General features: G+C 37.5%; 1 protein-coding gene across 1 annotated transcript in view; it reads right to left on the reverse strand.

Annotated features, from left to right (window-relative positions):
* Positions 1-22,654, reverse strand: part of POU6F2 (POU class 6 homeobox 2) — a 312,837-nt gene that overhangs the window by 171,998 nt on the left and 118,185 nt on the right. Inside the window, exons 3-4 of the mRNA XM_071429815.1 lie at positions 6,557-6,648; positions 5,410-5,638 (exon numbers count right to left, since the gene is read on the reverse strand). Coding sequence (XP_071285916.1) covers positions 5,410-5,638; positions 6,557-6,648 — 321 coding nt within the window. The remainder of the gene's footprint in view (positions 1-5,409; positions 5,639-6,556; positions 6,649-22,654) is intronic.

Below are 22,654 nucleotides of genomic sequence, written 5' to 3' on the forward strand. Positions count from 1 at the left end.
TCAGACACGGAGGAAACTACCAACAGTCTCTCCCAAAACATCACTTCTGTGATGCAAAACCAACACATTGTCCTTCTCTAATTTCAATCACATATGCTATACTAAAAGAATAGCTAAAATATGTTAACCTTTTAGCTAAAACTGCTTTGGTTGTCATGGAAAAGAGACTAAAAAGAGAGGACAGAGGTTAACAACTCCCCAGGACTGGAATGCCTTCCCATTTTTCAGTTATGTCAACAGGAAATTCACAGGGTTAAAATAACATAAAGAAAAAAAGTCAGAACAAACTCAGCTCCCGAACCCAAAAGGTTTCTTGTTCAGCTATACAGAAATATTACACTGAGACATAAAAATCAGATGGGCTTAAGGAGAGAATGTCTTTTCATGAATATCAGCTCCCAGGCATTACTGAATACTCTGAGATTAAGCAACTACTAGTCCCTTGGAGAGATTCTTGGGAATGATAACTAAATTTTTAAAAAAAGAACAGAGTCCTCCCAAAAATGAAAGAAATCTGACCTGGCAAAAGAGGCACAAAAACTGAAACTGTTCAGCCCATAGAAAAGTTTCCTGAAGACAGGAAGGTGAGTACTTACAATCACCAGTTTGGATGATTAGGAGGGAAGCTGTCAGACTACTTTCTGCATTAAGTCAATAAAGGCAGGCCAAGAACCAATGAACTAAGAGCAGAAGAGAGGAAACACACTGTCTTGTGGAGCACCTGCCCCACTTTTCCCTTCTCACATCACGATTGTTATTGTGACACCTGCAAAATTTTTAGGAAAGCATGGCTATATTCCATCTATATTCCATTTCTAAGAAATCATGAGTGGAAAACAGGTGTGTAAGTTTCTTGGGATGACATATTTTATGGATAGTTTTTAAACTTTTATCTTCAGTGCTTTTAGTGGATTACACGAAAAAGTTATTGTTGCTGATTTTACTGTTTTCTTCAAAGATCTGTAGATGGAAACTCAAAATTCCACAGGGAATGTGTGGAATATGTTGAGGGATTCCTGTTTCCCCTAAGGTAGATACTTTTATTCTGCCACCCTCTTCCATCTCAGTGAATTGTATTATTTGCATATTAGTTGTGAATATGAAATTTGCTTACTTGAAGCCAGGGAAAACGTATTTTCCTAAGTTTCACAGCAAGAATTTACACATTCACCTCTGTTCCTTCTGTTCGCCTACACTGGATGTATTTGATATAGTACAGCGGTGTATATGGCAAATGCCAGGCTGTAATGAACAGAAAGAAAATAATCAAGTATGTAGAGGAAGAAGAAAAGACATTTTGGAAGAGGTTTGGTCTAAACCTCTTTTCACTTACAGCAATGAAATTCCTATCAACTTATTTGTGGATCAGGACCATATAGCAACCGAACAAGTTAACACAAACACATTTGGGAGAAAAATATTTTTATAGGTAACTGGCGAGTGAAGTATAAGCAAAATCACTAAGTTATACTGTGTGAGCAATCATTAATTGCTTCATTTTGAAATAAACTCTTGATTTCTCATTTTATGTACTTAATATATCTCCTCTGTGATTCCTATCACTGAGTACTCTTTTCTCTTTTCACAAACAAGAATTTTCATTGTTTTATTTAGGCACTCGGAGATTTCACACTTATCACCCTGAACCAGACCTGAAAGTTCCTCAGAAGAAAATCATTTAAACATGTACGTGGCACACAAAATATATAGTAGAATTACCCCCTTGATCAACATTCAGTATGAATTCAAGTACTCTGTCAGATCAGACCTTTTCTGAATTCATACATTATTCAAAATTTTTTAAGGGTATCTTTTGAGTTACCATGGGTAGTTTGCCATGAAATTTCAGAAGTTTACTTACTGAAGAGTTTTAGAAGTTTACTTACAAGAGAAGAAAGACAGTAGAAGACCCAGCTCACAGGAGCTGTGAGCATCTATGCTTGACCTCATTGAAAATTCAGGAACAGTAGATGTGACAAGAGGATTATTAAGACAGGTTGGAAAACAGCATGAAAACATGTCATCCCATTATCTAAGTTGGCCATGCTACAGTGAGGTTAGGAGATGGAAACTGGTGATTAGTGTCTGATTTCGCCAAAAGAGCAAGAATTACCAAACTGTGTTCAAACATGGGCTTTTATGAGTATACCTATAAAAATGTCTACAAAAGAGAACGCACATTCTATGCTTATTTTCAACCAACCACAAACAACAACAACAACAACAACAACAAACAAACAAAAACCAACCAAACAAACAAAAAACAAACACCAAAAAACCCCAAGGAAAACCCCCCAAAGAAACAGGGACCAGAAGTCAGTCAGGTTCAGTGGAACTGATGATACCACACAGCACTCTCACCTGATTCCTATCTTCATTCATGCATGCATTAGACAGTGGGTTACAGGGCAAGCAATGGCAGTTTTCAGCTATGACTCAGGATAGTAGGAGCTATCTTGACCAGGTTACTTTGCTGCCTTGTGTATCAGTTTCACTTCCAAAAACTGAGGGCAGGCAGTAACACTTGCTTGGAAGATCAGGAAGGAAAGGTAGGGAAGACAACAAACAGTGACACAACTAAATAAATTCATGAGATTTACTCCTTTCGGATACATTATGGAAGGTGTGATTGTGTTCATAGACAGGGAACTGAACCTGCTGCTCCTGCAAATCCCTATTTGATCCCAGGTTTCTATCTACCTGTAAAGATTATAAAGGAAACCTTTTCATCTCCTAAGGTCATTGCTTGCAAAATTTATTTGGCAGCAAAGTTACATCTTTTAGCTAGCAATTAGACATCCATGGCTAAACTAAAGAGCAAAGGTTGCTGGCTTAATCCCTACTCTCCAGCTTTGCAACCTGCAGTGAATAAATGACGTAAGAACTGCACAAGCTTATGTTTATTTATAATACTACATACCCAGCAACTCTAACCTGGAGCACTCCAGAGTGGAAGGATACATTTTTATAATGCCCGTTTCTTCATTAAGATTTCATCATCCACCTACGCTAAAAAGCTACTTCCCCTTCACTTTGTTATATCTGCTTTTACCCGCTCCTGTTCTTGCATTATTTTTTTAATCTCCCATTCCTACTTTACATGCACTCTCAAATTTTAAACAAGCAAAATTTGTGCATTAGTGTGTCCTTTTCATCTATCATTTATGAATGACAGGTTCTTTGGTGCAGCTTAATGGTATGAGAGAGACATTATTTTAAACATTAAAGTGAAAACCATTTACAACTATGATAAGAGAGGTCTGTTGACATTAAACTTTAAAACATGCACAAGGTAAAGGCAAGTAGTTGCTCCCAACAGGTGAGGGTACTATGCATGTGCTTTGTAAGGGAGTTTGTTCAACACAAGAGCTGTCTTTGTTTTCTCTGTTTGTCAACCTGTAGGATCTGGTGCTTCAAATAATGCATCTGGTAATCAGCAGCCACCAGAGTTTAATGACTAAAAGGTATTTAGGGCACAGTGCAGAGGATTACTTTTCTAAAATTTCCATTTTGTTTGAGGAAAATATTTTGTACCATTTACATTGGAAAGAAATAACAATAAATAAAAAAATAAATAAATCTAACAAGTTACAGCTTTCTTTTTATACTTTTTGCTCACACCTTCATCACTTTCACACCGGACTATCACTTCCTTTACTGTCCTCGTCCATCAAAACTATACAATTCTGTTGTAAGATATTGGCTAACACTTAATCTTGCTATATTTTGTTCCATTCTATTCAGAAGCAACTGCATTCTGAGAAGTATCAACATAGTTAGGAATAGTAAATAAATACATCTGTATTTTATATCATATGTACTTGGACTGAGTACCATTCCTAACAGTGTCAGACACACTGATTGAACAGGGGAAAAAAGGGATCTTATAGAACTGCTTTCAGTCTGATTTTAGACCACAGGGAAAATGTAACAGATCCCGCAGGGTAGAACCATTGCAAGCATGGTACAGCTCAGACAGTAGAGAGGATACATACAGAGATTAACTTTTTCCTAGTTACTTTGGAGTCATGCAACTCTCTCAACAACTTGAAAGAGGATGGCAGAACCTTATTGATAAAGCAGAACTCCCACAGCAAGAACAAAAACATATATCTAGGGCATGGATGACAGATGAGAAAACTCTGATTTTATTGTAAATTTTATAAAAAGTTATTTTCATGCAATACTGTATTTTTAGTTGCCTCTAATCATACAGCTGCTTTAATCAAAAGTGGTGAAACAAGTTGTGTGTTGCAGTCAACTTGCTTGGAGGGAAGGAATAATGGCATTAAGAGGGACCTTGACAGGTTTGAGATGTAGGCTAAAGCAAACCTTATGAAGTTCAACAAAGCAAAGTGCAAGGTCCTACACCTGGGTCACTGCAACCCCAGACACACCAATGGGTTGGGCAGAGAAGTGATTGAGAGCAACCCTGGTAAGAAAGACTTGGGAGTTACAGGTGATGAAAAACTCAACATGAGCCAGCTGTGTGTCCTCCCAGCTCAGAAAGCCAATCAAGTGCTGGGCTGCATCACAAGGAGCGTAGCCAGGAGGTCAAAGGAGGTTATTCTGCCCCCTCTGTTCACATGTCATCCCACCTGGAGTATGCACAGTTGTGGTGTCCCCAAGATAAGAAACATGTGAAACTGTTGGAGCAAGTCCAGGGGAGGACTATGAAGTTTTTAAGAGGACTGGAGCACCTCCCTTATGAACACAGGCTGAGAAAGTAGGGGCTGTTCAGCCTGGAGATCACATGGAGACCCTATGGCAAATTTCCAGTATCTGAAGGGGTTCTACAAGAAAGCTGGAGAGGGACTGCTCACCAGGATCTGTAGTGGAAGGACAAGGAATAATAGGTACAAATTGAAAAAGGGAAGATTTAGATTAGATATTAGGAAAAAAATTTTTGCTGGGAGGGTGATAAGACAGTGGAACGGGTTGCCAAAGGAGGTTGGGGATGTCCCAACTGTGACAAGTTGGGTAAGACATTGAGCAACCTGGTCTAGGGGGAGGTGTCTCTGCCCATGGCAGGTGGGGTTGGGACTAGGTGATCTTAAAGTCCATTCCAAACCCTTGATATTCTATGACTCTGTTATTCTATAGTTTGAAATCTCCAAGTGATCTGTGAGTAGAGAACATTGATCATTGATGACAGGAAAACCTAATGAGTCATTCAAGTGGTTTGCATTACTGACTCACAAAATGTAAGACCCAAATTCCAATATGTTTCTACAAAAAGGCAAATAGCCCTTAAGTGTCTCTCAAGCATTCAAAAACAATCCAGGTATTACTTTTCAATATTCATGGAGAGCAACATTTAATTTGAAAAAGATATCACTCAGTTTAAAGAAAGAGAGGGCATAAAACATGGTGAAAGAACCTGTTAGAAAAATTATGAACATGACTTACCTTGTAGATTTTGCAATGGCAAAGTCATGATGCCTCCTGCTGCAGCTGCTGCTACCAGTCCTTGGATGTTGGTGAGATTTGCTGTAGGTAGAGTTAGGACGAGTCCTTGTTGGCCCCCCAGCTGCCCGGCCATGTTGAAAGGAATAAGGATTGGCTGATTCAGGGCTGGAGTGCCTCCTGGCATCACCCCTGCTACAGCTGAGGCTAACTGTTGGGCTGTCAGTAGTGGCTGTAAGAAACCACAGATACAAACCTATTTTAGTGTGTATGACTCAGTATTACACACTTGCAACCTTCTTGCTTGAGATCCTTTCGTGTTCCATTACAGACATGCACTGCTTCCAGTATCTAAAAGCATACATTTTCACCAACACAGAAAAGTTTGACAACTGTGACAGTCTGAAACTGTAAGCCTCAGTCAAATAGCATAGTAGCAAGCCCAGCTGAAACTAGACTGGAAAATTCATTACACATACACCAAAAGTAATTTATGAGTGAAAGAAGACATAACTTAGTCTACAAGTACCTAAACACCAACATTTCCCAAAAATTCCTGGTTGTATACTGATTGATAATAGCAGAAAACACTAGTGACAACTACCAGAAGCTTTGTGGACCAAGACTGAACTGGGAAGTGGAATATTGAGTATCTTAGAGTATAGCTGAATTTGGATAAAATCATGACTTGGGATAGGAAATATTTTAAAGTCTTATAAAATGCAATACTACTTTGTCTACACTTTGCTCTAAAGAAAATAAATACCTGGCATAAAAGATAATGAAATACCTTGGCTGATACAGGAGTTCTGTGTGACAGACAACTGTCAGAGACAAAAATTCTGCATTAAAATTGCACAAGATTTTCAATATTAAATTATTATATTAATTTCAGAAGTAATTTACATAAGAAATTAAAATATTTTAACTTCCTAAATACGTAAAACTTTGGTTTTATTTTAGAAAAGCAAACAAAATCTAATCCTGACAAACTTGACTTTTAAAATATACCTGATACATATTCTTTTTTACCACTGAACGCAGTCAAAGAGATTCATATTTTCTACATTATACACAGCAATGATCAGTCACAGTTACTTATTGTTCATCAAATTGCACATCTCAATTAGTTAAAAGGAAAGATACTGACCTGAGGCCCAACAGGGAATGCAGGATGGGACTGACTGGGTTGGTGCTGGTCTGCTGGGCTTGTATCAGGCAACACTGTATTTCCTCTGGCCTCTGAAATTCAGAGAACAGATTGACTTTAATATCAAGCCTGGGGACTGCCACATTACCTTCTACTCTGATGTCACATAACATGAAGCTGAAAATGATATGTTAAAGTGCTTTATCAATAACTCAAGCACTCAAATTGCTTATCAGCTGCATAAATTATGCTAACGTTCATTCAGACCAGCCAGCTCATTCAAAGAGTTATAGAAATCTGACAGCAGTGAAACTGAAGCTATCATCAACCCAGCTAATGTGGGTTGCATTATACATCAATTTACATACAGCACATGAGCACTCCGTGTGTGTAGGAACTGCATTTTTTACGCTTAGGTGAGCATCAGCCATTGCAATTTCTGAAAGCAAAAATTATGTGAAAAATAATCAAGTCACATCTACTTTCTATCTTAATAAAGTGTTTTCTTTTGTCAGTTACTGAGGAAGCAAAGGCTGTACTATGCACAATAAAAAGGCACTATGAAAACTAGTTAGCTTCCATATGACGGCTTGTTTTTTAAATTGCATGTGGAGGATTAGCAAAATTCTGCAAAACCAAGGATTTCCAGCATTTATTGAGATGATCAATATCCAACAATTGAACATATGCTGGGTGCTAATGACTTGCTAAGCATAGAACACAGTCCAGCCCTGCTAAATTTTGCTGAAATCTGCAATACAGATTTGAAAGGGAGGAAGAAAAATAAAAACATCCTATCAGTTGCAAGAAAGTATTGGTACTTTCAGAACTAGATCCCAATCCTCCATTTCCTCTGGGCGAAGGGCTCAACTGATTTCCAACTTTTCAATGATGATCAGGCCCACATTGATTTTTGAGGTTGTAAGAATGACAGCAAGTATCGCATGTGGCTGCAAGAGTACTGTGGTCTCTTATAAAAAAATCCCTGGCAAAGGCATCAGGTTTCCTGATTGGTATGATATCTTCTGTTTTGTTTCTGTTGTTTTTTTTTTCCTGATGAGTGGTTCAAATTCCATTCTGAGTAAACCTTAACAAGATGCTCTTTTCTAATGTTTGTCCTATGAATAGCAAGATAATTCAGAAACAGTTTCTTGGCACACCCTTGTGCTGTAAGGAAAAAGGATATGATTCTGTCATAAATTTTAAAGAGGGTATTATCAGCTCATTTAAAACAAATTCTTTTATATATTCTCCAAGGGGAACAACTTATAAATAATGGAAATGTGGAAAAAACCCACCTTCACCACATTAAGGTTCAAATAAAATTGACTGCTACATATTATTCAATTGACTTCCATCTCTACAGCAAGCTGTCAATCATAACAGCATTTTAGAATTGGATTAAACAATAAATGTGCAGACTTATTATGCAGAAATCTGAAAATCTGATTAATTTGTAATATCTTAGTGTGGTCTTAAAAATTCAGAAATGGACATTACTCCAGGAATACTTACAAATGGTCTATTGAAATATCTGATTTGGAGCTAATAAAAACATACAAACTTGCTGACATTTTATAAAGGGAATTCTACAGAAATATGTTTTAATGACCATTGTCATTTAATAATGAGAATAAGCTGACGTACTATAATCAGTGAGGATTCAAAAAATTGCCTAGTAACATGCAAAAAGAGACGCAGTCACTAAATTTTTTTTCTGCAATTTATTCATTCAAGTTAAATGAAAAGAGAAAAACGTAACTAGATATGCCCAATTCAGTGAAAACTGTTTCTTTCAAATGCATAGCAATTCTAGTGCTGATGCCACCCCTAAGACCAAAAATAGGGTTTCCCCAGTATTATGTCCTCCTATACAAAATAAAGTGCTATGTTCCTAAACATAACTTTTCCTTTGGTAATTTCCACATACTGTTATGGTCTTTCTTTTTTAATCTTCACAGCTGTATTTATAAAGTGACGTTAGATCCAAGGCTCAATACCAATGAAGATATCACTCCCCATTAAGATCAAATCTTATAAGTCAAGTTTTTTTATGTAATTTTAAGGGCTGTGAGTTTTGTCTATGTGTGTGATTTAATCAATATTAAAACAAGCTCCTGATAATCTGTCATATCGTTAAATAATCTAATGAAATCTTGGGGAAAAGAAGAAAACCAAAGCCGTTAGAATTAGATTTTATTGCAATTTTTATACCTTGAGTTCTCAGAAAATATGTAAGAAGTTCTGAAGTAATATACCTGTCTTACAGTATTCTTTTCTCCATGGTGCCCATCCAAAGAACCACTGATTTCTGTTATCTGTACCGTAACGATTTTTCAATATTTGATCACTAAATCTTTACGTAACACAAGTTGGTTATATTGGACCATCAAGCCAAAATTAATTACACTGCTTTCCTTTTTCATTGTACTAATTGAAATCACACAGGATTACATTCCTGTCACACGACAGATGATTGTTTTGGGTTTTTTTATTTCAGTGCTCAAATGCTCTGCCTGCTGCTCCTAATTCAGTTCCCATAGGATGCAGTCATCTCAAGAAAACAGCACACACTTTCATGTGGTCTTATATGACATCCTATATGAAATTATCAATCCTGTATTCTCTGACTGAAATTCTCAGATCTCTCCCGCCCCTTCTAATCTACCTGCTATAACAGACACTTAAGAGTCAAGAAAATGTACAAGAAAATCTGCCTGCTGGGCTGGCACTAAATACAGGGAAGCAAGCATTTCAGGGTAATGTCTGTTGCATCACACAATGACAGCATTTTTTCCTTGCTGTATGCTGCATTCAGTGACACACATAAGTCAACACTGAAGAAGGCAAGGCAGAGCACAAAACATTGCTAGAAGGCTACTTTTTCTTTTCTGCCTTATATTTCTGACTGGGGGGATTCCCCTGATTTCAGGGGAGTCTGGGAGCTCTGTCTATTTCTGATTTCTCTACTATTTCTGCTTCAGAGATTCATTGCTATGAATTTGGAAGAATGCCTTCATTTAGAACAACTGCCCTAAACTGGCAGCACACAATCCCCTACACTGTTTCTTGCCAATGTTTTACTGAGTTTATTTGGGAATTGGTTAATTCCACATGCTGGAACGACCTCTGCAGGTAAATTATCCCTTTGTCCAAATTCCAGTCCTCACTAATGAAAATGGACTGTCAAAATCTAGCCTAGATTTTCCACTTGTCTGATCCAGGCCTACTGTTACCTCCTGTTAGGTTAAACTCCAACTCTGCTCAGCCTTCTGTTAGTGAGGGGTCTGCCAGCAAGGAACCAGGACTTATAACAGCCCCTTTGGAGCTGGGGAACTACCAGCAGTAGTTCCTTCTCTGGAACTACCTTCTCTGTTTGCAACTGTGTTTTGCAGAAATTCTACCCTCATTACAACCCTGACTGCTGGTGCAAAAGGGGCAGGGGGAAGGCAGTAGCAGGGATGCTACTCTGAAAAGAGAGCCAATTCTCCTTAACATTGTTTGCCTAGGCAGGGCTCTTATAACGACTGAGTCCTGACAACACAGCCTAAGTCAATGAGCTTGCTCAATTGTACCATATGAACAGACAGGCGTGCCATTGCCATAGTACTGCCACGACTGTAGACAAGGCTTTAATATTTAATAAGGAGTATTCATCATATGTGATTCATCATAAATTAATTATAAATTATATAATACATACCTCTCATCTCACCAAGGGACTGGAAGGGCATGACACAATAAAAAAAATTGAAGTGCACTGTAAACACTCTAAAATAGCCTTCTTAAAATAAAATATTTTTTAAAATAAAGCTAAGTAAAACAAAGGCAACCTTCTTCTCCCCTTATCAAAATAAGAAAAAAATTCCACAAACCAAGTGAAAAATCAAGTTGCACAATATCTGGTTTAGAAAACAGAAAACAACAAGAGAAACATCAGAAGGAAAAAAAAAATCCACATCTCAAGGCCACCAAGCTTCATACAAAATTACAGCTGTAAATGTGCTGGTTATAAAAGGCTTTCCATTGTTTGCTTCCATTTTGTTTCTTACACATTTTCAGCAATGCAACAGGTAACTCAGTTCTTAGTATCTCCCTGTGCCCTGAGAAGGCGAGAATGCTCCAATGCCCCACTTTACAATTAATTGGGAAAAGAGACTCCAATATGGACTCTCAAATAAGCACAATTTAGCTGATCTCCTCAGTTCTAGATCCACTGTTCAGGAAGGCATGGGTCAAAACACAAACTGCTCTGCAACTCCTTGGTTGCTCCAGGGCTACAGCAGTTCTGACAAGGTGAACCTGCACATGCTCCCCAGCATCCTCACTTGGATGCAATACCTGTCCCAGCTGCCCTTGTCTCACCTGGTCTCTGATGCTTGCAAGAAACCTGCAGCTGACTGAGAAATGGTACAGAGCAGCATCACAGCATTGAGTGCATTAAACTGGTACATCCAGCTCTACCCTGGCGCTTCTGCACATGTATGCTTGTGCCTGCTCAAAGGCATGATGCACCCTGGCATCTCTTCTCAAACTCTGCACCAAAGCTCACTCAAAGCCAAAGCTCATACCAAAGCATAGCACTAATCTCAGCAGATGACCTGGACATGAGCAACTTCCTCATGGTCTTCATGAATGAATTCAATATGTCTCACAATTGTATCAAATTCAGGGATATGCTGGACCACCTCTCCTTAGCACTCAATGCTTTGAAAAAGGACCTAGATCAAATTCAATAATACTAGATTTTCAGTGATCAAAAGAATATATAAATCCTTCTGAGATATAAGAAAATATTTCAAATGCATTAACATTAATAAAAGAACACATTTCAAGCAACAGTTGATATTAAATCTTTAGCTAGTTCCACAATGCGACATTAAATTACTTGTATTTATCTCTCAGTAAGCATAACAATAAGAAATCAAAAGCAGACTTTTTTCTTACTCACTGAGACAACTCACATTCATGATACAGTTTCAAGAATTAAATCATTAAAGTAAAAATACTGCCTGTGAGAAAAGTCTTATGTTTTTAAAACTAAAAAAATAATAAACTAAACAATCTGAGCAAAGCATTGCTGCATTTAGATCATAATCAAGAGAAAAAACCCAACTTTTTAAGGAAATTAAATATAGTAACTAGTATGATTCAAATTATCAGGTATGGTGTGGGAAAGTCCATCATCTCTGATCAAAGCAACTCAGCTCCTTACTAAATGAAACCTTAACTCTCAGCAATTATACTAAGAGCAATCTTGCTGAACAAAATTTAATAGCTGAAAGAAAAAGATTCAACTGATAACAAAAAAAAAATGTAACATTCCCTCTTCATTCTGCCACAAACCACCACATTTTGGCTCTTAGTTTCACTATTTTCATTTTCCTGTTGTATTAGAGTTTGGACATGTCAGGAGGAAGCATGCACAAACTAGCACATTGTAAAACCTTAGTAATCAGTTTGTTACACAAAATTTCACAAACACACCTAAATTTTACAATACTTGCAGGAGACAAAATTGAGATTTTATGCTGATACCATTTTACATTGTTATTTTCCTATGGTTTTCAGAGGAGATATTCTTGCTATCTCAGCAAAGAAAATCAATCTCATAAATTATATTAGAATAATGATTCTCCCACTGAAAGATATAAATGTAAGCTTAGACCTTCCATATTTAGTTTGTTAGACAGTTGTCTCTTTCCAGTCCATGACCAAGATGTGGCACAAAATTCACTCCTTTGGATTGTATAAAATTTCCCTAGGTATCAGGTTATCACACAGATGATTCAGCAATTAATCTTTTTCTACTGACCTGTACTTCAGATTTTAATTTTTTATTTTTAGGTAGTAATTTCACTCTCAGAAAGAGACAAAAACAAATGTGTAGAATTCTGGATGTTGCAGAATTACTACTAGCACTTGTTAACTCTGAAACCTAATAAAATTGCAATGTTGACGTTATGATTTTACTGTACAATCATTTCAGCACAACCTACAAACGCTGTGCACATCTTCTACAATGTCAGATTGTGTCAACGTACATGGCTCTCATTCTTAATTTTCTCCTTCCTATGTACAAAGCCCTTCTGGTTTACCTTTGAAAATGTTTGTGGTGTGATAAGGGAATGGTATATTGATTTACCATATTGACATATATGTCAATGCAATATCCTATACAGAAGAGCTAAAAATCCTGCATTGAAAATGCATTGAATTAGACAGCAGTATGAATAGGGCAGATTTGCTTTACTCAGTGTATCATTCAGTACTTAAGTAAGTAAAACACCACAGTTTTATACTTATCTGAAATTGCCTTGCAGTTGCTATTGCAAAGCTACTAAAATCATTTGGAGAGCTCAAAGTCAATCTGCCAGCAGAGTATAGAATACTGTCTTTGCCTGGTCCCTGGAGATATTTCCTCCTAAAGGATCTTCTCCCACAAGGCACATGCAGCAGCTGAAATCACTGTCCTCATTACCCCTGTGCACAGAGCTTGGTTTGTACTTATGCACCTGCATCCTTCTGGATTAGGACTGATGACATTAAAACTCCATGACTCTTTATAATGAAAATCAGACTATTAAAGTGATTCATGTTACAGAGGACTTCTTCTGGGCAACCACAAGTTATAATTACCATCCAAAAAAAAAATCAACCATACCAAGGGACAAAATCACAAATAACTCAAAATCTCAGTTCTCCCAAGGGCCTTAAATTTTCTTCTTTCCCATCTTTATTTTTGCTCCTCTTTCATTGTCTTATCTTTTCCTCTTTCTCTTTACCATATGTGAAATTTTTTTCTTATTGGTGCCTATATGAATATTCTTCCACTTCAAATACTTCATGTGAGAAAAGAAGTGTTGCTACTGCAGAAAAGATGAAGGGATATAATTGCAAAAGTATGTTCTTTATTCAAAATAGACTCATTCTACTTTTCTTCACCCACAAAGTACAGTGCATAAAAATCCCTTGTTAGTGGTACATACATTTTTTATGAGTTGGACCCTTCATATTGAGAGTTCTAGTTCCTTTTATACTGTATGCATTAGCACAAATATTAAGGCCACAAAGACCCTATTAGTCTTTGAATTCATACAACATTTCATACTCACTGTTTGTTGTTAGTGCTGGTGTATGCAGGGATGATAAAGGTGAGTTACCAGAAGATGGACAGTTGAATGCATTATTATTTCATGTTGGGCAGCTGATCCCTAGCTAAGAAGGCCAGGAGGCTTCTCTAAATTAAACTTTCCTTTCTTTCCACCCCTGGAAGTTTACTAAATGCTAAAGAGTGAGCACATTAAAGAATATCTATTTTGGAACAACTGTTACAGTTTGCCGTCTTTATAGCTATCTTAGATATTTTTAGGATTTTTTTACAGTGCTTACCTATGCATATTGGTTTCATTCCTAATAGGGAAGAGGGCAAGCTTTCCATCGAAAGCCCAACTTGCCAACACTCACCCTCCCCGCCTGACTTCTGTACCCTTCCCCCAAATAAGCCAGACTATGAAGATATCTTATAATGCTGTTTGTCTGAGGAATCCTGCACAGTTACTTAAGTATGTGTTTGGCTGCTGGCACTACAGCCTATTGAAAGCCAGGCAATACATGTGGATGATCTCTAGTGCACAGTAATTCAGGCTTCTGGGTGGAAGAAAAGCATAGTGTGTCTGACATATTTTGCTTTTTACAAGCTACATTGATAGACTAATTTCCACAGAGGGCACAGGTAGGCAGCCAGTGACAGTAATTCAACTCACAACTTTGACAAGGGACTGGAAAGAAAAAGCTGTAAGGTGGGAAGCATATGAACCTAGTATTTTATCAGTCTGACGAGAACCTGTTTAAAAATTCAAATCACCCAGTTTGGTGAGAGGAGAACATCCTGTTAAGGAAGGAAGTATTCAATTATACCTAGTAAAAGCACCTCACAGGAGAGTCACTGTTCAGCAGAGTGCACCTTACAATATATGTTAACTTCTACTGGAGCAATCTGAGCCACAAGTATGGTAAAACAACAGTAGTTTATCACCATTGCTACTGAGTTCACTGGTTTCATCCCTGCAGCGTCTTTAACAATTTTACACCCTCTGCTGTGGTCTTTACACAGCCCTGTGGGGTAGCTCCATCAAGTGCCTCATTACAGGTTGTTCAGCTGTTCAGACTTTACTGAGACTCTTGAAAGAGCCATCCCACAGAGTGACATCGTGTCGAAGTCCAGATGAGATTCAGAAGGAAACCTTAACAGCAGCAACTCTGTATGCAGGAGATCTCACACACCTAGATCCAACTACATCACAAAACTAGTAGGTCTTCATTATAAATCTATTTAGCTGCACAGGTATCTTCAGAAGGTCCCAGCTACAAAAATGCATCAGCCTTGCAAAAGCAACTGGTACCATTTGGTATCTGCAGCAAGTTCTCATGATGTGGCTTAGCAGGGTGAGACATTATTTCAAATGAAAATGTTAGCTGGAAGCTGAAGAAACTTATGGCATGCACACATCCAGATCTCATAAATCCTGAACGGAATTGACTTCCTTCTCTTTATTATTGTCTGAAATCAGTTGTAGTGGCTATATACAATTTTGCCAGGAGCTTTTGCCACTTTATATCTGTTTTTAAAGAGCATTCAGTCTTACAACCAGGTCTTGCAAAGTATGTCAGGCCTTACCATCACTAAACCAAGTTTACATCACGCACCAAGAGCTCTTGGTTTGTACCCCTCCCCACCCCTTCAGTACTTCCCTCCTCCATAGATCAAAAGTTGAAATTACAAACGGTAGCAAAAAGACTAGTAGCCAACATCATCATAGTGTCTGGTTTTGAGGAGCTATTTGCCAATCAGTGATAATAAACCACTCTGCAGCAGCCACTAAAATAGTCTTTTCTACATTGAAAATACTCCAAAATAGATCTCCATAGAAATAACAAAGTGGCTGACAAACATTTGGACACTGTTCCTGTAACATGTTTATCTTGCCTTTATGTGAGTCAAAATCCCACTGGATTATAAATGTGCTGGATTAGTTTCCTAGGAAAAGTTTGAGAATATAGTACAGGGTAAAAAAGCTTTACATGTAAGATGCATACATCCCAGGACAGCTGAAATTCATTAAAAGATCTCTTGGTTAGAAATGTCTTGTCATGACAAGACCTCTTTGTAACAACATGCCGTGAAGAAACAAAAAAGCAAAAAGAAGCCATGAGACTTAGCTTTGCCAAAATAGCAAGTGGCAGGCAACTTGCTTCAAATAGGGCGCTGCAGCACATCCTAACAGGATTAAATTTTATGGAATAAAATGTTTCTAATCCACGCAAATACTTGTCTTCACATATATTCATATGCCTCTTTAAATATAGATACATGATTTAAACAAATCAGTTTCCTAAATCACTTTCATTTTTTAAATTATTTTTCTGTTTATTTTTTCAGCATTACAGTAACTGAAAAATAACTACTGGTAAAATATGCTATTAATTTAAGTGCATTCATAGCATGTTATGTTACTAATAGACTTGGGTAACACTATTTCTTTATCCTTTTTGCAAAGCATTATTTTATTTATCCTAATTTCCATGATTTTACTTCCACTTAAAGTCAAGTGAAGGCTTTGCAGAATTCTATTATATTATTGTCCTGTCATTATTCTAACTCCATTACACAACAACACAAAACCAGCATCAGCTTCCATTTGTCATATTATTTACTTTGAGGATTATGTCAGACCTCAGACTACGTGCACATGCCTACTAAACATAATTTGGAGTTGGGCAAAAAGTAATCACTGATTCCTTCTAAAAATGCTTTTTAAGGAAAGATTATTTCTGAAAAGATTCTTTTAAAGAAAAAACTCTGAAATAGTTTCAGAACTATTACAGAGTTCTGTAAGAACTCTTACAGAGTTCTGTAATAATTCTGGCATCTGACTTAGACCCATTCAGCCCTTTAGAAGAACCTAGCTATATTTACAAAATACAAAGATAAAATTTAAAGGTATATATAGACAAACAGATTTTAAGTTCTTTGTCCATACTCCCAAATGAACAAACAGAAGCCAGTCTTGGTGTGGAAGACACACAGTTATGCTAACATGGTGCTCTACAAGCGCAAACTGTGTGTCTTTTTAACACAGCTGTGTTGCTTCTCTGCCCAGAGAAGCTGTCTTATGAAGATAGCCTGGACTGGTTTGAAATAGCAAACACACCCACTGTCTATTCCTTACAGTTGTCATAAAGGAAAAAAATCAGGTGTTAATCCGGCAAAAGGAAGACTTAGGCTCCTGCCCAACCATTTCCTGTGGGACCTTCACCACCTCTTCTTATCCCACATCCAGAGTGTTGTTGGGCTGTCAGAGCATAGAGAAATCCTGGACCAAAGGGGCATGTCAATTGCAGTGGCAAGTATTGCCAGCGTACTTCTTCCTCCAGTCATAGAAAGCAGGATGCAATGATTTGTATTTCAATCACTGTGAAGAACACAGCTTGTATGTCCTAATGTATACCTTGGACATGTATAGTTACAATAGCAGGGGTTTTACTTAACGTTATTCTAATGACTTTCCTCCAAAGAGCATTTGTGGATACCACAACTCCCTAAGTGGTAACAATGGATAAACATCAGCTTGAGAAATGCAGGTCTATATTATTTATGAAACTGCAATTCTCCTGTAAATAACCCAATTGTTTAAATAATATGTATCTATGTAATTGAGTCTTCTGTATACAAATAAATAAGGCTTTATTGCAATGTCAGAAGTTAACAAACCAATCAATAAAATCAATAACTCACTTTTTCTTGCTTATATATCTAACTTTTCTCCACATTTCCTATGTTCTCTGTTTGTTCTGGTTACATATTAACACTCTAAAGGATATAGCTGTTGTGATACTGTTCAGTAAATAGAGATCGGAAGACTGAAAAAACATCACCTTAGTGATTTGATACTCATCCTATTTATTGTGTACTGTAACATATATTTCACTGATATGAATCAGGGAGAAAGAAACTGTCCTGATCTATACATCAGAGTACTATAGATTTTGAATGCGAATGATTGTATTAATGTCTAACTAAATTAGGTTCATATTGATACATTTAGCTAAATATTCTCCAGGCCTGAATTACATTATCATATAACCATTTTCCAAACAGCACTGCCACATTATACCACTGAGCTGCTTATGCCTATTGTGTCAGCATTTCCATTATGCTTCGCATTTTTCAAACATTTATAACTTGGCCGTAAAATTTGCTCTGGCCTGAAACTTGATGAACCAGAAGTAAAATTCTACAAATCTTTACTCAAGAAAGTTGTCCATTCTATTTCAGTCAGTGTTTCCGTTAGCTGGGTTCTACCAGATTACAAGCCAAGGTCAAGGTTTATGAGTCTGGTCATTTTATTTTCTTAATGAAAAGTAGATCGGGTTTCTTTCTTTGAAGAAAAAAAAAATATATGAAAGGACTGGGAAACAAGGCTTGATTTTGTATTGTGATTAGGTCCCCAGCTGAAAAATCCCTTGTTTTTAGTACTTTGAAGAAGGAAAATTAACAGCAAAACTGCTGCAATGTAAAAAGTAGCCGTGAGGCAAATGCACTAAATTTTGTTCCACTAATTACATTTTCTTGTGGGTTTTCATCTGGGATCTAGCATACCTCCTAAACAGTGTAACATTGGGAAGGCTCCAAATGAGCCATTCTCATCTATCAGGAATACAAACATGCTCACAAAAGCTTTCTTATTATGTATGCTCCATACAGACTCCTTATTCAAAAATATTTTAACAGATGTCATGCTGGATAAATATAATGGCTCATCTGAGGCTTAGAAACACTTTACGCACAGTAGAAACAAATTTGGGCAGCATTTTTCAAATTGAGTTAAGTCCTTAATGCATACCCACAGGCTTACTTAGACTTATAGATACAATATCTTTTTCTTTCATTCTCCTTAGCTAGCTGAGCATATGCTCTGTTATCAACAAAAATTTTCCTGGTCTGATGCTGCTGTCTTAGTTCACTGCTGAAATATATCCTAATTCTTCTTCTGGCTTCTGGATGAGATTTCTGTGAAGCACTGGATGCTGGACAAATGCAAACCCTTTCTCCATGGCTCCAGCAGCCTATAGATTACCTGCAGAGAAACACAGGTGGTGCATGTTTTACAACAGCATCCTCTGAATCCTTTCTTTTTGAAAAATGACCACAGACAAGGTTTGCCCAAAACAGCAGAGAGTAGCAATACATTCCTACTCTTTGTTAACTTACACTTGTGAGCAGTCTACTGAAATAAACTTGAGCATGAAGCACTAATGACACTTTATGCTTCTGGGTAAGACACCCCTGTGGATAGTAGTGTGGTACTACTCAGAGAGGTTGCAAGACTTTGCAGGGCTTTTCAAGGCTCCATAAGAATTTAAATATTTTCTTTTAGTTTACAAACATTGTTTGGTGTTGAAAAAGCTGGCTTGGCAGCCACACAGCTGCAAGTAGATAGTTAATATCAAGTGATATCTATTGTGAACAGCATGAAAATTCCTTTCATGGCATTTACTTTCTTCTCCTTAAGTTTAATTTGATGTCATATAACAACACTGAGACAAATTGTGGCAGTAAGATACAGGCCTGCTGTTTTGTATTAAAGGAGGTTTCCCTAAAGTATTCTGACTTTTACAAAGTTTGAGATCTTAAACACTGGGTTATATGACAGCGCATGTGTCCTGATCTTTCAGAATGGCATAATGGTTATGTTGTATCATATGTTGGGGCTGGAGGTTATCACAGTTGTCTGCAAGCAAGAGTGCTGTGTGTTCTCAGGGGAGCCTGCTCTGCAGCAGGGGTCTCAAAGAACAGTCCTTACCTATACTTCCATGCTGGGACACTTTACAACAGCTCTGGCAGTTTGGCTGTTCTGAAATACAAGTAAGCTAAGCAGGAGAGTGCTGCAGTGCTGCTCTGCAGCTGCAAAGTGCCAGGCAAGGGATCAAGCAGCACAAATATCAGTTCTCCTAAGCCACAAGCAGCAGACTTAAAAGTCAGGTGGAGAATGACATGGTGAATGTGAGTTCATCTAGCAGCATGCCAGTCAGTGCTTGCTGATTTTAGTAGGCATTGATATTTCTGCATCAGGCTTCTGAGGGATAGCTCCCCAAAATATTAGGCCACCATCAAGTAAAACAGAGTCACAGCTGACTTGTTTGAGCATGCTATACACTGTATCCCCAGGAGCAGGGCCCAGCCTTCAGAGAGTGAAGGCATGGTACTGGCAACCTTTGACATCGGGCAGCAAGAGGAGTGTGCCCCTCTTCTTAAACTCCAGGCATTGAAATAATTTCATATCAGAACTTCAGAAAGACCCACTATGGCAGACACAACTCAGGGAGAAGAAAAAAGAAGTGGTTTAGTCACTGCAAAGAATATTGACATTTACGTCTCATATCTAGGTAAAGGGTGTGCTGTTTTAACTTTTATTCATTTCCTTTTGAAGTACAGAGCTCTGAAGGGTTGGCTTCTCTTTCCTGCTCTGTTTCCCCCTTTTCTGTGCTGTTTCCTCCTCTTTGGGAGGAGCCTTGGACAGAACCCTTGAAAGAGGGGCTTCAAGAATATTAAAAATATATGGGTTAATTGCTTATGTTTTTAAATGCAGGGTGGCTCTTAGGAAAAAAAAATCTCAAATGTAGAATATAAGGCAATTTTAAACACTATTTTTTTCTCTGATAATTACTTTGTATTTGGAATAAAAAGATATTTTGCATTAAAATGGGAACAGTGGAGGAAGTCAGAATAGATGGTGACACATCCTGAGAATAACAAAAGGGGTTAAAACACATCAGGGTATCTTGCAGGCTGAAGGCCCTATACAATTCACCCTCTCATGCTGGAACAGCAAGTAGAATTTCCCCATTAGGAGCAGCTCATCTTCCATGAGTACTTTCTTACCCTGCAAAGCCAAATGTTTTCAAACCCAACATCATATTCACACTCTACTCTTCTACTAACCAATGACATAAATACCTAAGTATTTCAGAACAATAATATAATGCAATAAGATTCAGCATAATAACATCCATCAGAAAGGACAACTTAAAAGAAAAGCATTGCATTTGCTGTATGAAACAATATATAATGATCATTGCTGAGGAATGGATCAATCTTGCTCCAGTGGAGCAACTGCATAAGCATTCAAAACAACAATAACTACAAGCTCTGGTGAGGTACTTTTCTTCCCAGTGTCATCTCATTTTATTGCCTCTGAGCAAGGCTGAAAGTCATGCTGAAAAAAAATCCAGAGACGGCTTTCTCTCTCTGCACCCATCCCTGAAAATCTTGATTTTCCTCCTAATTCTCTATTGACTGGCAAATTTCAGTTGTAACACATTGAGTTCAATTACAACCACCACAAATACTGAGTTTTATGGGTTTACAGTATTTGGGGATTAAGAGCAAACCCTGGGACAAAACAACGTGAACATAATTTGCATTTGAAAATAAAATCTTTTTGTTTCAAAATCCTTTTGCCATTTTAATTTTATACAATTGATGGGAATAATGCAGGTAATTAAAAGTGTTGTCATTATTCTCCTGTTTTAATATACTTTTATTTTTTTAAGATTTAATTTATACAGAGAAAAAAGAGAAAAGAGAAGAGAAGAGAAGAGAAGAGAAGAGAAGAGAAGAGAAGAGAAGAGAAGAGAAGAGAAGAGAAGAGAAGAGAAGAGAAGCCAAAACTGAGTGTTTTTATTGGAAGCCAGATCTCACTGAATTGCTCTCCACCAAAAACCAAATAGAGTTTTCCACCATATTTCTACCCCACAGTTTGACAACTTGATTCCAAACCAATACCTGAATTCAAACAACTCTCTGTTTCTTTAATATGTGCCAGTTTGAAGTTATTTTCAAGGGGATATGCTTGAAAGTGCCAAAATATCAGGACAGCAGTGCCATAAACCAAGACATATATCAGAGCATGCTTAATCAGCTCTCAGTCCTCATGTACTAGAGGCTTTTGGTTTCTGAATCCCCAGACTTTTCTGGATCAGATGTGGATTCATTTATACAATCTCAGGCTAAGCATAATAACTTGCTTTTCACAGGTTCTCAGACTCATGAACTCAAGAATAACACCCCTTTCCTACCTCCTTTAGAAAATTTACAGGTTCTGGGTCCAGTAATTTTCCTGAACTTATTTGATAGATTTTACTGATGATGGAACACAAAAATACAGGGTATTGCTACTGTAATGCCAACAAACTTAAGGAAATTATCACTCTCTTTTAATAAATGTCAAGAAATACTAATGATGGGGTAATAGCAGCATTATTAGCATGAGATTTTTTTCTTCTCTAGTATCTTAAGGAACAATTTCCCAGAGATAATGAAGGCCAAGAGTGAATTCACATCCCAAACTAAGTAGTCAAACACAACCTACATTCAGGATTTTTGAAAAGGACTCATTTATCTGACAGACCTGTACAGTGTTCTCCTTCCCATGTGCTACTGCAAACACCTGAGAACACACCAGTAATGACAGCTGTCATCTTTCCAACTAACAAGGGCTGTTTTAAACAGGCTAGCTCCACAGTCAGTTTTGTATCAAACTCCTATCCTCTCCAGATTAGACTAGAGCAGTGAATACTGAACAAGGGTTGCACCAAAGCAGCCCTTCTGGCAAGGATTTTCCATAGTCCACGCCCTCATAGGGCAGGACTGTAGCAATGCTCCAAGGTGATAGAGGGGATTTTTTAGATTTTATTGTCATCATAGTAAGTACACTTCAATAGTGCAAAATGCTTAAGCATCACTACAGTCCCTTAGGCTCAAAAGGCATCTAAAAAACTACTTTGCATGGCCTTTTCCCTAAATTAATTTCTTTGGCATTCACTACCATTTATACAGACTCACAACTGTTTGAGCCAATCCTGGTGTCACCAGGCAACTATCTACTTTCACTCAAAAGTTCATCACTCTGTCAAGATGTAAGGCCCCATTTACACAGCACACACAAGATTGTTGGGTCTGGATGCCTTTAGAGTCATAGATTTGAATTATTTTCTGCCCAATAAATCATGAATAAAAATTACAAACCCCAACAT

Source organism: Agelaius tricolor, unplaced genomic scaffold (genome assembly GCF_023055355.1).
Source record: "Agelaius tricolor isolate 1412-34295 unplaced genomic scaffold, bAgeTri1.0.p SCAF_6, whole genome shotgun sequence".
NCBI classification, from domain to species: Eukaryota; Metazoa; Chordata; class Aves; order Passeriformes; family Icteridae; genus Agelaius; species Agelaius tricolor.